The sequence below is a fragment of the Macrobrachium nipponense genome, chromosome 12, assembly GCF_015104395.2.
Source record: "Macrobrachium nipponense isolate FS-2020 chromosome 12, ASM1510439v2, whole genome shotgun sequence".
NCBI classification, from domain to species: domain Eukaryota; kingdom Metazoa; phylum Arthropoda; class Malacostraca; order Decapoda; family Palaemonidae; genus Macrobrachium; species Macrobrachium nipponense.
Genome location: NC_087205.1, coordinates 21,065,349 through 21,083,399, shown reverse-complemented (window position 1 = coordinate 21,083,399; position 18,051 = coordinate 21,065,349). Strand labels below are relative to the sequence as shown.

Sequence of the window (18,051 nt, the reverse complement as noted above, 5' to 3'; positions counted from 1 at the left end):
CTTCACCTCCTCCTCATATGGTATTACTGGCAGCCCTCGGCTAACAGCAGGGGGCTCTGCTCCTGGCCGATGCTGCTAACCGAAAATCAGCAATAACAGCACTTAAAACCTGCTTAACAGCGCCACTAACCGAATATCAGTGCCGTTAACCAAAGATTGGCGCTGCTGTTAACTAGAGATTGGGGCTGCTAACCAGATATCAGGACTGCTAACCAGAGATCGGCACCAAAAATCCAGTTAACAGCGTCGCTAGACAAGCTCCCTAAAACTGGATAGCTGTTAACCGAGGGCTGCTTGAAGTGTCTTTCAGCTTACTATTTGGAATGGTTTCCTTTCGAGTACCTCTAATGAAATAAACTGCCACAGTTTTGCTATTGCATCAACTGACTTAAAAAAATTACAAGCTGCAATAGCATCATAACTGGTGACACATATAGCAAGGTCATCTAGGAACAAAGATGCCTTCACTGAAAGTGAGACATTCAACAATGCTGTTAATAGCCACAGCTAATAGGGTGGCACTCAATACACTGCCCTGTCGGATGCCTTCCTCCAAGCTCAAAAGCATTAGAAAAGGTATTTCTAATTTTAACTTTAATATACCTATCACTTAGAAATGAGCTGATGAAATTCAACACACTACCTCGTTTTCTAATGTCATGAAGCCACTTAATAATACCAAAAGGCCAAGCAATATCATATACTTTTTCAAGATCAAAGAGGACTCCAATAGTCTGATTGCATTTTGAGAAACCTTGTTAAATTTGGGTTGATAATCTTAGTAATGGGTCCACAGTGGAAAGATTTCTCCTAAAGTCAAATTACACAGATGATGGTAAACAATCTCTCTCTAGATGCCACATGTGTCTAGAATTCACCATTTTCTCAAACAATTTGCACAAACAACTTGTAAGAGATATTGGCTTGTAGGAAGATGGGGATTTTTCAGTGGTTTCTTAAAGGGCACAACAACTGAAATCTTCCAAGAATGTGGAAGAACATCAGTTTCCCAAATTTTGTTGATTTTAAGATAAGAGCTGAATTTGGAAGATTTTTTAGCATGCTATAAAGAATGTTATTATTCCAGGGGATGTTGATTCAGATGATAAGAGCATCCCTGAATGCCCTTAAAAGTTAACTTACCGTTATAAGATTCGCCATTTCTAGAATTTAAATTAAGGGAAATGGTTGAATTCCTAATATTCTGGAACAGAGTTGAATAGTTCCTAGAATTTGATAATTCAGAGAAATGCTCACTCTGTTTTTCAGCAACTTCATTAGGCTTGGTGACAGTCTCCATTAATTTTCAGACAAGGCGTTCATGATGGAAGGTATTTGCCACTTAGTTTTTTTATCTTTCTCCAGATTAACCTGGTTGGGGTCTTAGAATTTATGTAATTTACTTACATAAAAAAAGCCAGGATTCTCTTTTTTTCTTTAAAATATTTTCTCCGTTTTGCCATAGTTCATTGGGAAATAGATTTAGCTGTTGCAGATTGACTGGATTTATAATGCCGGTAACATTTCCAGGTAGTTTTCCTCAAATTACCACAAGTTTTATGCCACCATGGAATAGCAGGTCTGCGTGGTTTCCCTTTGGTCTTAGGTATCAAGTTTTCAGCACTATTCAATATTTCAGAAGCAAAGTATCCATAAACCTGTTTTCAGCATTTTTATAGGGGTTCTAACTATTCACAGGGGTGTCTGGTACACATCCCCTGTGAATACAAGGGGACCACTGTATATGGGACTCTGACTCAAATTCCTAGAATAGGTTTATACCTTCTGAAATTTGACCCAATCTGCTTCCTTTTCCTCCCATTTAACAGGAAAATTTGAAGGGACATTTCTCACAAACTTCAGATGAGTGGGAAAATGATCATCGTCATGTAGAAATTCATCTACATGACCAATTAAGGTCCAGATAGAGAGAAGAACAAGGGAAATGGAATGTGTTCCCCCTTGTTTCTTGACATACGATAGAGCTGTTGAGTTGTCGGAATGTATAGTTACCATTTTCTCTCTCACCAGCGCAGCGGAGAAAAGGCTTGCAGACCTAGATGTACCCTGCTCCCAGACCAATGAGTTTCTTCCCTTCAGCTGAAGGGGTAAGTAGTGACCATATTAACATGATGAATTAGGGACTCACTCTCAAGAGGAGTAAATTTAGCAGATGACTATCTTGGCTAATACTACTACACTGCTCTGAGAAATTAGCATGAATAAAATGTTCACTTTTATGGAATATAGAATCCATTTTCAGTTTTGCAAAAAATTATTTAACAGTATGGAATTGTGGTACACCATAATGTATCAACTGTGGTGAAAACCATTATACTTTAATTAAGGAACATAACTTCTGTACATAAAGAGTACTACTGAATTACAAACATGAACATATACTGAAAATGCACAATTGAGAAATCCAAGTTAAAAAAAAAATGAGCTAAAACTGAACACAAAAGCATTAAGGTAAAACTTACATCAATGTGAAAATGAATTCCATTGAATTCCTTTCCCAGAAAGAAACTGTCAAGAAATAATCGTACCTATGAACAAGGAGAATGAACACCGATAAATTTTTTGTCTTTATTCTAAAAAGCTTATAACGTCTGTATATTTCTCAGGTTGACCCGCTTCTATGGACATGCAAACTTCAACTTTATGCAGTTGTGTTAGAAGTACAAATGTTTTCTACAGCTTTAAAACTACAAAAAAGTCAATTTCTCATTGTTTAACATCACTGATATAATCCGATTCAGAAAAACTTCACTGTAATAGGCATAAATGGTGGTGGTTGTCATAGTTCAATCTGGTCAACTTATTCCTCAATCAAAATTTTTCTTTCAATATAAAGAGCTACATAAACGTCTATGGCTGCATGAGCCAGAGGCTACTCAAGAATGGAATATGCCGACCACATTAACAACAATTCATGATCTTTCTGAGATAAATGTTTTGATAAAACAATTACAGTTGGTGTAGAGACAGCCTTATTGAAGAGATATTTGCATTGAAAAAAATAGTCACTTTTAGAAGCGTTTATATGAATTACTATAGCAGCACCCATGCCCTTTTCTAATTGCCCCATGCACTCAGAAAGACATGCTCCACTACTAAAGTGTAAATAATTTAAGCTTTGATAGGTTAAGTAAGTTGCCCACTGACAACTGTATGAGATTGATGGTGTTTGCTATCTTGTTAAGGTTGGTAGAAAAGGTCAAACAAACATCAAAGATTTCATGAATATTAATTATACTAACAAAAGTAAATATTAATTTCCCATAATAATAGGAAAATTGATATCGACGAAATGCCAAACCAGAGCATACAAAACCTTTTCAGGATCTTCATTCCATGGTGACAAAAGTCTTCAAACTCAAAAGAGCACCATACTATCAAACTTCACATTTAGCCATTTTTACCCACATGATTATTCATCCAAAAGCATTAGACTACAATATGGTTAAGACTATACAAAACCAGTACCTGCAACTTTGTAAATGCTGTTCCTTACACAGAATTAGGGAAAATGCAGAGTATGAGTATAGTATATTGAGACTAAGAACACAATCTAAGGAGGCTCTTTCAGTGAATGACTAACAAAATATCATCATTTCTGATAATATTTTAAAAGAATTACAGAAAAATGGAACGTTGCAAAACATATGAAAAAAATTTTTTAAATAGCAATCATCCTAACAAAAACAGATCAAATTAGTATAATATATATAACTTACGCTGCAATTCATATGATAATCAGTAACTCTTGTAATGTTGGCATGCACCAAAATGGAGGTTATCTATTAGAATTACTATATTAGAAGTCACTTTACTTATTAATAGCCTTTTAAGACAATCTAATGCATTATGAAATGTGTAATATGTAGCAAAGGTCAATGACAAACATGAAAAACAAGTGAATCACTGAATGCAGTAAATGCAAAGTATGTAGTACTGTATACCATTCTTACTTTTATAACCATTTTCATGTGCATTATGGTTCTGTTGGTCCTTGATATTTTGACACCAGTTTTACACTGGACAATTATTTTACAAATCACAGGCAATACTGTACTAATGCAAATAACACCTAATTGTTAAATTTATTAATTTTCATCATAACTGATGCTACTGTATGTCATAAGCAATTCAGTTTTAACTGCAATCCCTTTTAGGGAAATGAGTCTTCAGATGGCCAAGTAAATCTTATGTGCAGAAAGTAAGAAATGCACATAGTATGTGCAAAAGTTGATTATACCAGACTGCGTATGATCCCACCCCAATTAGTACCGAGACTAACTTGAGTGGTTGCACAATTAATATGGATGAATTCAGTTTGAACAAAGATTTCATCTTGTCACTGATCATACTGAAACAGTTTCTTTAATAATTACAGCAGTAGACTTCAGCCTTAATCTGATGATCACCAAGTCATTATTCTACATGATTATACCAATTATTGGAGAATGGAGCATTATTTCTTCACTTATTTTCTCCAAGACAAAATCATGGCAGGGACAGTAGAGTTTATCCTGGTATAAAATATAACAGCTCATGTTGCCTTAATGCAAAGCTCTTGCTTTACATATGCCATACTGTCGGAAAAGTACACTGTCAGCCAAAAACAGAATCATTAATCTATGAGAGAAGTCTTGACTCCCATTGGTGAGTTAATGGCTGCTACCTTAGGGCTAGTCAATTCCCTACTCATGATGTCACAATTGTCACTGAACATTCAGCAAGGTGAACACTGACCCCGAGCTAACAAAACCAGCTTAATCATAAACAGTATGGTGAATTGAAGGACTAATCTGGACAACCACCAAGTAAAAATGAGATGTAAATTTTGAGTCAGTGTTGAAACTATTTTATTTATGCCAAGTTCATACTTAGGTAGTACAATGTAACATGCAACTCTTCAGCATTTTTGTCCAACAGACATCAATAAAAATCATAAAAGCTTAGAAGCAGATATATCTTTAGGTCTCAGGATACCTGGTAATGATGAACTGACACTCATTATCCAGAGTAAAGATGGGATGCAACAAGTTGGAGAACTAATACTTATTATGTAATACGCATATGAACAAAGTGGTTATATGTCATCTGGGGACTGGATGGCTATCAAATGTAGCACATGGAGTTGGTAGAGTTTGGGGTAAATAGAGGCTTTGACATAGGTAGCTAGAGCAACCTCTACTTGTCCTACTTTTATCCAGTCAGCCCTTAAAGTCTCAGAATTCAGCAATATGGTACAACAAAACTGACTGTTTTACAGATTTGTATGATCTTTACTGCCCATCTTGAGTCATATGAAGGGCATTATTCTCCACAATACACAAATTAAGTTGAAGGTAAGAGGATTTGTGAAGCAATATAGAAAAATCCATCAACATCTACTCTTAAGCTAATATGACTGAGAAGAGAAACTGTGTCAGTGCACTTTCAAGATGTCAAACCCTCGTGATTGAAAATTTGAAAGGAAAAGGAATAAATGACAACTATTGACAGAGTTACAGAGTCCATATTTCATTGAAAGTATTTAGTTCTTGATGTGTGTGCCTATTAGAAGGAAATCCCCAGAGAGGACCTTAACCCAAAATGGAACATCATAGACCCTCTCATGCTTAATGTCCAATTGAAAGCATCAAACCTTCCCAAGGAACTTTGTTATTCATGCTATGATTCACGAATCTTTTCTTTTTGGGCAAGAAACAAAAGAAACTGCCATCTCTCCAGTTAGCATATCAAATCAGGTGGCATATCAAAATCTGGTTATGATACTACATACTGGTTATAGAGATATTCTGCAATCTTCAAAACGTTGAGAAAATGTTAAGGGACTAAATGTCTCCAATGGTTTACTGCCTTTTTGTTTGTTTGTATGGTGTTTTTACGTTGCATGGAACCAGTGGTTATTCAGCAACAGGGCTAACAGCTTAAGGTGGCTTCCGAACCATGTTGAGAGTGAACTTCTATCACCAGAAATACACATCTCTCACACCTCAAAGGAATGACCGAGAATCAAAATCATGGCCACAGACGTGGCAGGCCAAGACCATACAGATCACGCCACTGAGGTGCTACTACCTGCCTTCTTAGCAACACATTCACATTTAAGTATGGAAGGGGAATTGGTCTCACAATTTAAGTTCAACAGTTTTAACATGCAATTCCTATAAAATCTCTGCAAGAACCATACTGCAGTGCCAACTTGGTCTTGTCAACCAGCTCCACGAGGTGGATTTGACTTAAATATTTCTTTGTGTGATGGCTTCATCTAAAATCTAGAACATGTGAAAACAGATATGTATCCAATTACCGTACTATTAGTAAATCCAATTCACTCACATAGACTAGGAAGTGTGGGGAAAATGGGCCTGTCTTAGTTTACTAGATACTTTAAAATATGGGTGTACAAACTTCCTATAGGCATTCTTCACTTTCTGTAACGATACTTTAGTTAAAAATGATTCATGATGACATGGAATCTTTGTGATTTATTTACTGCCATTTGTCCTGCCTGCTAATGAAAAAGTTAATGCATACCAGGCTATACTATAACCCAAGCATTTGAGTCTTTCTCACTACAGAAAAGTGTCTTAGTGCAAACCACAGGAGTAACAGGAATTATACTCTCTCTTGTTGTATGTGCTTATGGTCCGTACACAGCTGGATTACAAAAATGGCAGCTCAAAGACGTAACTTTATCATCAATCCTCCTTGAGCATATGTCTGCCCATCATCCACCCATTGTTCATCAAGCAGCAAGTCCTCATTCACTAATCTTTGGGTTGTTTTGAAAGCTGTATATGGGGTCAAGAAGTATGAGATAGTGACCATTACCAATTAGAAACCTGAAGCATACAATTATGACTGCAACCTGTTCACTCTGGTTGAGATGCAAATCTGTATGTCAGCATATACTGAATCTGTTAACCCAGTGGTGACTTGGCAATAAGTCAATGTCTTCCACAGGTTGAGCTTGTTAAGTTGTTTGTTGTGTCTGAACATGTTGAGAATAAACCTACTTATAGATTAATCTTACAACTGAAACTGGGTGTGCCTAGCTGTCTTGTGTCTGCTATCCAGTGCTGGGAGGTTACAACTTTTATCTCTTCTAACTCCATACTTGGGTTGATACTGAGCGTGTCTCAATGACATTATGTTGAGCACCAACTCAAGTGCGTAGGAAGCTTTTAACCACCTCTGGATCTGTGAGTTATGTCCATATGCAGGGGCAAATGCTCAGCAAAGACTAAGAGTAATTTCAAAAGGAGTATTCCAAGTACTGCCTATTTCCACCATTGTTTTTAATGTGTTGTCAACCTACCTTTAGTGTTACACCAAATCAATGAAGAAAATTGTGCCTGTATGTTGTTCTGGATCAGGGTTAACACATTGGGTTTGTATCTTAGTTTATTCAAACTATACATTTGACCTCCACATCATGTTCTTATGTCTGAGGTTCAGGTCTAAGATCAAGTCCTTAAGGAATGAGCTCAAGGGACAGGTGCCCAGGGAACTTGAGATCTATGGGGGGGAGGGGCTGTTGTCAGAGGGGTGATTAATTCCTTGTCCTCTCGGAGGAGAGGTTTAGGACTGGATCATAACAAGGCTTCTGTTTTTGTATCGAAAACAGGAAATTTGTTACAGGTTTAATTTTATAGACTGAACACTTTCATTTCCATGGATTGGTGAATCGAGTTCTGGTGTAGTATTACTTTTCCTAGGGACTACACTGCTGATTGGATGGCCCCATCTAAGGTGCTTATGTCTTATGCTCTCAGATCTGTGTTATGGTCCCAATTCACTGTTCTCCGTCTCTAAATCTCATACTAAGACAAATGGCATCCTTGACTCTGGTTTCCTGTCATTTGTCCTATTGTTCAAAAATAATCTTCTAAACACTTCCATCAGTAAACAAGGAACACTTCTTTTGTTTGGTCTCTAAAAGGGGAGGCCATGGGAAACTGGTGAATGGTGATTTCCCATCACCTACCATCCGCCCCCCCCCCCCCCCCCCCCCCCCCCCCCCCCCCCCCCCCCCCCCCCCCCCCCCACACAAAATCTTAAGGCAGTTCCTCCGAGTGATCAGTTAAGGACGGGAATGGCAGTTAAGATTTCGTAAACCAACTAAAAAAAATAAATCCTACATTCCCTTACGCCTTGGGAGAAGGGGGAAACACCGAAACGAAATCAAGTTACAATGTTGGAGAATTTTCTTTTTATATAATAGAAACATACCTGGTCGGGAATAAACGCAGATCCTATAGCAAAAACTACCAAGTGAACGAACTAAGAGTAGACAAGCAAATAAAACACGAAGTTGGTTTTTTCTGTCGTATTAGAACCAGCTTATGACACTGAACACGGTTAGGAACAGTTAGCCAAAAACCGCTAAAAACTAGACTGACGAAACATACTACAAATAAATGTAGATTGTTTGTTTGTTTGTATGGTGTTTTTACGTTGCATGGAACAAGTGTTTATTCAGCAAAGGGACCAACGGCTTTACGTGGCTTCCGAACCACGTCGAGAGTGAACTTCTATCTCCAGAAATACACATCTCTCACACCTTAATGAAATGACCAAGAATCGAACTCGCTGCCCACCGAGGTGGCAGGCAAAGACCAAAAAGAAATGTTGAATACCACAGCCCAATTAATTAACCATCGAAGGTGTATGAAAACCATAATATACTGCTTTTAAGGTGTATGAAAACCAAAATATACCGCACAAAAGCTTTCTCACGAAAGGCAATCAGCTCAGTAACCTGAATATGCCAAAAGTAGATCAACATGAAAGGCGTCCATGGTTAAAGTAAACCTTACCTCCTTCAGCTGTAATCCTTAACACTGACAGATAGTTCGACGTCAAACTCCCTTATGCAGACAGTGTTTGAAACACAATACTATCCCGAATTGGTCGGCATGATGCTCACACGAAGAGATATAAAGAGCACCGAAAAACACCGGTAACCACCGCCCATATACGTCCACCTCACAGGTACCCAAATTAGCTAATGACAGCTGTCAGCTGTGCCTGTGAGTTGTGACGACGTGGCGTAAGGAAAAAGTCTTGGAACTTTTCTCTTTCTTCACGTCATGATTCATTTGTCTTCTAACTCTATACCGTTCCGGACAGTATAACACACGTAAAATGTAAGAGGTTTGTACAATGTAGGGACAGGTTTAACATATACAATGACTCATCTTTCCATTTGCGACGACATTACTGACATTCAGTTAATGGAAATTGAGAGATGGGGAATGAAAAGCAAATTTCTTATTGGAATTAAATTCTCTACCATTCCAAAACTTTGAATGAAAATAGTTTCCTTGGCTGGTACATTATCGACTGGATCCCCATCACTTCATTACGAAGGCATTGTACTACAGTATAGTGATTGGCTATCGAACAAATTGACATTTTTCTTGAACTAACTGGAACGTGTTACACAGTTTAATTTCACACAAATTACTGATATCTCACAGGCCATGGCTGACATAACATGATTTTTAAAAATTTCACAATCACTTGACTCTTTCTTCGAAAAGATCAAACAACGGAAGTCGTCATAACTTTCGTCGCATTCTCGTTACAAACGAAAAGCGAAAGATACGAAGAATTCGATGTATGAGAGACTAAAAGTGAATCATTAAATTACTTCCTATTGCTTACTGTATACTTTGTATATGTGTATGTTTAGATAAATACATACACACAAACAACAACAGTCAAGGTAGTCTGGATGTTAGAAAGGCCAGACACCTCCAAAGCAAGCAAAGCAGATGAAAACTAGTATTTCCGAATAATTTCGCTATTTGGATCAAACCACCAAGGTTCTGTAGTTGACTGACCATTTAGCCTTTTGAACTAGGGTGTAAAATCTGATGTTTTTACTTTGATTGTCACTACTTTTATTGCTGAATTATTTTTACTGTCACTAAAAACCAACACAAGGTGCCAAAATTAATTACTGGCTTTTAATTCCCTGGTGGCCTTACTTATTACCAATGAATGGGAACTGAACAAAATTCGTTCGTTGTGATTTTATTCAAGACCCAGCTGGGTCTCAAAGTAACAAAGAGGTGTCAACAGATCTTAAGACTATTTTTGATATTTTTTTTCTTTTTCAGAATAAGATTTACCTTCATTCACATTTACACGTTATTTCTTCAGATACATATAATTCTAAGTAAATTTGTCGTAGTGTAATATATATTAATAAGTATATAAGTTCACGGCCAACTGAACAAAACTTTCAAGTCATAAACTGCTGAATTGTTAAAAACCTTGACATCCTATTATATGCAGGGATGCAGTACTCGGCCCCCTAGCAAAAAATTTAAGTCACCAGGCGCCAGTAACTCCAACCAAAATCTACTATGAGTAAAACGTTCGAGCAGATTTCTCAGGAATAAGATGTTCCACCATAAAGCTACAAGAAGCAAGTAACTCCAACCAATATCTATTAGGAGTGCTGAATGACCTCGTAAGTTCCAGTGCTTAGCCTTTGGCCTAAAGTTCATTAACCAATCCAATCCAACATTTCCTAGGAGTTAGAAGCCACCACCAAAATTTCCCGGGAGTTAAAAGCACCAAGCAAAATTTACCAGTAGTTAAAGGCTCCAACCAAAATTTACCGTAAGTTAACAGCACCAACCAAAATTTACCAGGAGTTAGAAGCTCCAACCAAAATTTACCGGGAATTAAAAGCAGCAAACAAAATTTACCGGGAGTTGAAGGCTCCAACCAAAATTTACCAAAAATAAGAAGTCCCAACTAAAATTTACCAAGAGTAAGACGCTCCAACTAAATTGTACCATAAGTTAAAAGCTCCAACCAAACTTTACCAGGAGTTAGAGGCTCCAACCAAAATCTACCAAGAATTAGAGGCTCCAACCTACATTACTAGGAGTTAAAAGCCCCAACCAAAATTTACCATGAGTTAGAAGCTCCAACCGAAATTTACTGGGAGTAAGGAGTTCCAACTAAAATTTACTAAGAGTAAGAAGTTCCGACCAAAATCTACCAGGAGTTGAAAGTTCCAACCAAAATTTACCAGGAATTAAAAGCTCCAACCAAGATCTAGCTGAAGTTAGAGTCTCCAACCACAATCTACCAGAAGTCAGTCTCCAACCAAAATTCACCATGAGTTAAATTCTCCAACCAAAATTTACCATGAGTTAGAGTCTCCAACCAAAATTTACCATGAGTTAGTCTCCAACCAAAATTTACCATGAGTTAGAGTCTCCAACCAAAATTTACCAGGAGTTAAAAGCTCCAACCAAGATCTAGCTGAAGTTAGTCTCCAACCACAATCTACCAGAAGTCAGTCTCCAACCACAATCTACCAGAAGTCAGTCTCCAACCAAAATTCACCATGAGTTAAATTCTCCAACCAAAATTCACCATGAGTTAAATTCTCCGACCAAAATTCACCATGAGTTAGTCTCTCCAACCCAAATTTACCATGAGTTAGAGTCTCCAACCAAAATTTACCATGAGTTAGAGTCTCCAACCAAAATTTACCAGGGTTAAGAAGCCTCAAACCAAAACTCACTGAGGGCATGGGACTCCATCAATAACCCACCAAGTTCGAAGCTCCAAAGTAAACTCAGCAAAACAAGAATTTCCCAAAAAGGTTTAGCTGCTACATACTCAAATTTCCCAAGAACAACAAGTCCCCTACGAGTATTTACCAGGAATAAGTTATAGCAAAAATTCACCGAGAACAAGACGCTTTCACTAAAAATATGAGTGGTCTCTTGTAAACATTCTTACACAGATACATCGATCCAGGCTGCTCTTACACACACACACACACACACACATGTATATATATATATATATATATATATATATATATATATATATATTATATATATATATATATATATAAGTATATACACACAATACAAGACTGGAAATATGACGAATTAACAGAAACAGTGGCAACAATGTCATACACCAATGAAGATAATCACACAATTTAGAAAGCAATGGGAAATTCAGTCATTCTTTTCAGTAAGCAGTCAGGGTATTATTAGCTGGTGAACAATCACTCTCTTATCAAGATAAAAAAATTCATCACAAAGTCTTTATGAATGAATAAGGGTCTATTTTTCACACATTTATAAATTTTAGACGAAATTTTGCAACACTTCAATTGCAGTCATTTTATCATAATGGGTTTTATTACATCATTCTATTTTTTTTCCTGTATAATAAAAATTGCTACAAAATGTCTTTGAAACTTTCAAAAATAAATGTAGCTGAAATGAAGATCAAGTAAACTAGTCTTAACACCTTAAATTACAGAAAAATACAGTATTACACAAATAAAGTGACTGTCATATAAATAGCCATTACCGCTTACATTTTCGCAGTCTGAGATTGTTTAATAAAAAGAAAATGTTCTGTAAAAATGAATTTGTCACACTGAATGACCAGGACCTGAATCAAGATGTAGTCAGGTGCATCAGTCACATGTCAAAATCAACTGATGACATTTCTAACATTTCAACAAATTGGCTGAAATGAGGAAATGTGGCGTCGGAAGTGACATGAAATGCAAAAGGTGAGGATGATTTGACTCTGGTGGAAACGACGTTTGTTTAGAGAGCAAGCAATGTATAGTGGTGAAGTGGGCAGTAACAATTGCAATTCATCAATAATGCAAAAGGAAAAATAATTATGACCAATGAGCATGGTCCATTTCAAATCTATAATAAAATAAACTTCAAACAATGCTAAGTCTAATATTTATACATCTAACACTTACAATTACCGTTATAGCAAAGCCCATAGCATTTATGGTTAAACTTTTTTTTAATATAAACCATCATTTCTCTATATCAACATTTCTTACATGCTAATACAAGATATACAACAATAATTAAAATCAACAGCATAAATCATATAATTTCTTTCGAGTGTAGTACTTCATCACTCCAAAAACTATGATTTCTCAACTTCTCCTTCGCCTTCGCCTCCTCTCCTCCTTCTACTTCTACAAAAGAATTCTACACCTCCTGTGTCTGTCTATATCCTTGCAGTGCAAAGCAACCTTTTTTTTTATCAAATATCAAATCATTGTCGTAATTTATTTCAATCAGCAGCTTAATTGAAAAGCTATAATAGTACAAAGAATATACTAGTATTTAACACTATCTATTATAAACAGGTTCAGTACGGAAAGTTATGATAACTATTTCTTTAAGCCAAAGCAGATAATACATATGGAAAGATTATGCTTCTCGTTTTTTTATAACCTTCTTCACATCTCCTCAACCGTCCATTGTGTTCACTCCTCGAAGAGTTAAGTGTCTTTACGGCTAAAACAACAGAGAGGGAAAACTCCACTGGTTTTAGAAAAATAGAAGAAGAACTACATTTGGTGTGTCCAGACATTTCAAGGAAACGAGTCCATAAGGTATCACATGTACTGATGGGAGTTCTCCAAATACTGCAGTGCACAAAAAAAAAAAAAAAACAAGGAATCTTCCTTGAGAGAACGGTGCAAACAGCACTTGCGATCTCCTTTGCTGCAAGAGGCTCTTTGCTCACACAGCCTGGCGAACCCTTTCCGTTTTGTGTTTGCTTGTGATTCTGTGTTTTGTTTACATAATTGATAAGTCTCAGATGACTAGACAGAACACTTTCAGATGGCAGATAATCACAAAAGACCCACGTGTGAAGTCGTGGGGGGCCTTTGTTGGTCAGCGGCTCAGACCGACGAGGGCACAAAACGGCTTTGACTGAAAACAAGTTGTAGCTAGGTGAAGAACGCTGACAAACTGGTCCTGTCTATGGCTGGTAGGTTATTTGGGATTCGACAAACAAACAAACTTTGTTATAAATCTGAGAGAGTATCTTTTAGGTTAAATGGAGCTCACTGGTGTTTAAGTCTGTCAGTTAGCAGGTGCGAATAGATCTCCAGACTATCTGTGACAGGCTGACATGGCAACATATGGCGTTGTTTAATTCAAGACTAGTCGTTCATACAGAAGATAAATGAGGGCCAACAAAGACTTCAGAAAAGAGTATCATTAATCTTTGCTTCTCCTCGATTTTTGCAGTTAATGTCGTCAGTCGCAGATTTGTGAATCAGAAGAATAAAAGAAAAATAGATTAAACAAAACAAACAGAGAAGACTAAGTCTAAAACACCATCTGCACCTTAACTAGCTGAGTTTCTTGGGTCGTGATACATACCTTCCAGCTCATGACAGACAGCTTCAACTTCTGAGTATTGCAAAACTGTATATATGTCGGTCGCAGAAGGCTTCATTTAAAATTTCACAGCTAACTCCGTTTTCTATACACTGCTTTGTTTAGTAAGTTTCTATGTCTCTAGACTGATCTTTCTAAGACAGCAATAGATTAAAAGTACGTTAAAATAGGAAATTTGTTTCATCCCTTAACTGACTGTTGGCTTGCGCAGTCTTAAAAGTATTCTATGAGCACTATGTAATAAATATGAAATAAAAACAATATTTTTTCCTATTATTGCAAACTGACTATCAACAGTGTAAGAAATGTGTTTTAAAGTGAGTATGTTCTTTGATTCCTTGCCCTAAGGAACACAGGTTCTGGTAATTGAAAACTGTCAGTTCTCACTGCCGCGTGATGCCGGCAATCGACTTTTTCTCCGGTACTTGACATTCGTCGTGTATAACGTAAAATAATCTTCACTAACAGGCACCTTCTCAAATTCCAGTCTCTCCTTTTTCAGCAGTTTCTGAGCATTTCTTCCAGAAACCATTTCTGTTGACCTTCCTTGACCAGGCATATTCACGTAGAAAATGCAACAGTTCTATAAAGATAATGGTTTACCCAAAACCAACATCTCTCCTATAACAAAACATTTATTTACGTCCATCATCATCGTCTGAGTCTGGGAGACTCCTTGTGGCATCCTTAAACCTGGATGTCATCTATGTCAGTGTATTAAAAAAATTTACACTGCATTTTCGCAAGGTACTTGGAGGTACTGTTGACTCCCTGATGCAGTAAATCTAAGAATGATGTCATTGGGCTCTCTTCTACCTTGTCGAGAAGAGCTAGCTGCCTTCAATACTGAAATTACTTACAACTCTCCAGGTCACAAAAAATGATTCCTGCATCAGTGCAGCTGGCATGGGACAATACCATGGGGGCCAACCCATGTTAACCAAGTCCAGCTCATCTTGCAAAAGACCATCCATCCAAAGTGCTGGCGTTAATAGCAGAATCTGGGACTACCTCAACCAGTCACACTGTATTTGTAAAAACAGTGATTCTGACTGGCGCCTGGTATTCCGTCATAGCAGGTTTTGCCTATGCTTCAAGGGCAAAAGCACCAGGAATCGAAAATTGAAACGTGCACCTGTATATCTGTGCCAAACAAACTTCAGAGCTGTGTGTACATGTGTGTGGTCATACGGTCGGACTCACTCGGAGGGCGGAGAAGAACTTGGCTGGCACTTGAAGGAGTCACTTGTGGGCTTCCGTGGGATCTGGGGACTTGGCCACAACTGGAACTAGGCCTCTGGTTAGGCTGAGGAATTGGACTTGATCTCGGAGAAGAGGATGGGACTGGACTTGACTTGGGCGATGATTGGTGAGGTGCGGGACTTGTCCTAGGGTCAAGTGCTTCCGAGCTAGTTTTGGATGACACTCTCAAGAACGGAGCTGGTGCCAACTCAGTTGTGGGAGATGAGCTCTGGTACTGGGCCCCAGAGGGTGCCTGATAAGACAAGTGCTGTGGGATGCTTGGAGGTGATGAGGACCTCTTTCCCTGTGGTGAAGCTACCAAGGGGTATTGCTGGGAAGCAACAGGCGATGGTTGTCCAAGTGGAGTAGTGGCTAATTGAGGAGTAGGGTTGGGAGTGGGAGTCGGAGAGTAGTAATGTGAAGCCATGGTAGTGGTGGGAGTAAGAGCCCTTGCTAGAGCATCACGCAGCATATCACGAAGTTCATTACGAAGGCTGCTGACTATCTCCTTCCGCAGATAGTCCATCTCTTGCGGCGCAAGCAGGCAGCCAGTCAAATTTCCTGCAAAGATGAATAGTTTAACTATCAGTACTGTGTCCTCAGTACACATGCAATACAGAAAAAAATACTATATTACAAGTCCTTCCAATCTTTAAAGCTAGGGCATTAATGTATAAGAAGGAAAAATATTATTCATAAAACATTGATGTCATTGTAAGTCTATTGCAGTAATAGATCATTGTACTGAAACTCATAACCTCTGAAAATGCTAAAGATATATAAACAGAACTGAATGTGCATCTTTAATGCTGCATCAAGACAAAAATGAATTTTTCATTCAAGTAAAACTGGTTGTCTAGAGAAATCTGGCATTTTATTGATATCAGCACTGTTGTTAGTTTCTATTGAATACAAATAAGATTTTAGCACTGAGAACTTTTGACTAACATTTGTCTCAGTAGCAGAGATGAATGTTGCGCATCTCACATTTACATACTTGGCAGCTCAAAAGGAAATACAATGTTGTTTTCAACTGAAAAGTTGACTAACAGTGGGAATCAATTGGTTACAGTTTTTATATTAGTACCACATGTTCAACAATACTTGACACGTTATCTAACTTGTCTGACTTGCATATCTTAGAGAATTTACAGTATTACCAATAAACTAACAATACATTTAACAATTACACGAACTTAACAATTACAATAATCTGTTATACTAATTCACTATATTAAAAAAATGGTACTGTCTACGTATTCGCTGTGGGAAGATTAACATAAAGCTAAACAAATCCTGTCTGGATAATATATTATGCAGTGAACTTGCTGCTTGATCATAATTACAGCGGTTTCTTTTGAAAACCAGTTTATGCGCAGGCAAATGGCCATCTAAACATCGTCATTTTCTTTTGCTAATAGAAAATATGGAAGGGGAGGGGAAAGGATCAACTGCATTTCCTGCGTTGCATGAGCCAGGGATTCTATTATATTGAATAATGTTTTTGGCTTCTAAGTGATGCAAAATGCTAGACAAAACACGTAAATAAACTCACAGGTCAAGAAACTGGTTAAGACTCTATGTAAAAATCGCTTCTCAGCATTGTACACAGCAACTAGCAAATGCTTCTCTTGAGAGGTTTCAGAACAAAGTGGTTGAGAACAGTGTGTGGAACGGGTCATCCAAAAGAGAGAGAGAGAGAGAGAGAGAGAGAGAGAGAGAGAGAGAGCTTCTCAGTCCGGGGGATGAGAAGTGAGAGAGAGGTGTGAGAACAAGCGATGGATAATAAACTGTACTCAGTAAATAAAACCAAGGAGAATAAAGAAAGCGGCAAATGGCAGACAACGTCATGTCTCTGTTAGGCGATTCTAATCTAAATGAGAGAGGAAGGATGGTGACAAGAAGAGATCATAACGCCACAACACATTGGAGGAGTACACGGTATGAAAGCGATAGTTCTTCATTTGCACAGGGCGAGAGAGAAACTCGAATGTTTGCCAGCGGGACTTGTGAAGTAGATGAATGCAGGGGTAGAGGGGGCAAGGGGTGTTTAGTGGGTAGGTAGGGGTATACGTACCGCAGGGTAGAAGCAGACTTTGTAGAGACAGAACACCCATCGTGGCTTTAAAGAAAAACAATGGTCTATGCTAAAGTGTTTTAATTTGCTAAGTTGCTGTATGTTATGCGCTATTTTCTTTCCTTCCTAAATTATCCCTTTTTTTTTGTAGATTCCAAATCTATACTTAGTTGTTATGCGTCACTCTCATGAGGTGTAAAAATCAACACTGGGAACTTTACAAACATCTAGACATAGACAGAGGAAGTTTTACTACTATCTGCAGAGACGAAGCCTAAATCGGTCAGCGAAGGTTTCAGCGACATTAGATCATGTCATCGCTCACACTTCACGTCTGTTCACACTTCGCACGGACCACAGTATGAAGGCCACAGGTCTAGACCTTGGGAAGGCCGACGGAAAGTTCTCCGGGAATACATTCGGAAGACGGAACAAATGAGAACATTTCAGCATCCGTGTTCAGCTCTCGGCTGTTCTGTCCTGGCTGAG

General features: G+C 37.9%; 1 protein-coding gene and 1 long non-coding RNA gene across 2 annotated transcripts in view; both read right to left on the bottom strand.

Annotated features, from left to right (window-relative positions):
- The window catches only part of LOC135224402 (uncharacterized), a 34,428-nt gene extending 22,605 nt beyond the window's left edge, over positions 1 to 11,823 (bottom strand). The window contains exon 1 of the long non-coding RNA XR_010316719.1: positions 8,838 to 11,823. This is a non-coding gene — a long non-coding RNA (uncharacterized LOC135224402). The remainder of the gene's footprint in view (positions 1 to 8,837) is intronic.
- Positions 11,824 to 11,927: 104 nt separating this feature from the next.
- The window catches only part of LOC135224753 (transient-receptor-potential-like protein), a 210,596-nt gene continuing 204,472 nt past the window's right edge, over positions 11,928 to 18,051 (bottom strand). Inside the window, 2 exon segments of the mRNA XM_064264079.1 lie at positions 11,928 to 16,046; positions 17,563 to 17,607. Coding sequence (XP_064120149.1) covers positions 15,403 to 16,046; positions 17,563 to 17,607 — 689 coding nt within the window. The 3' untranslated portion in view covers positions 11,928 to 15,402.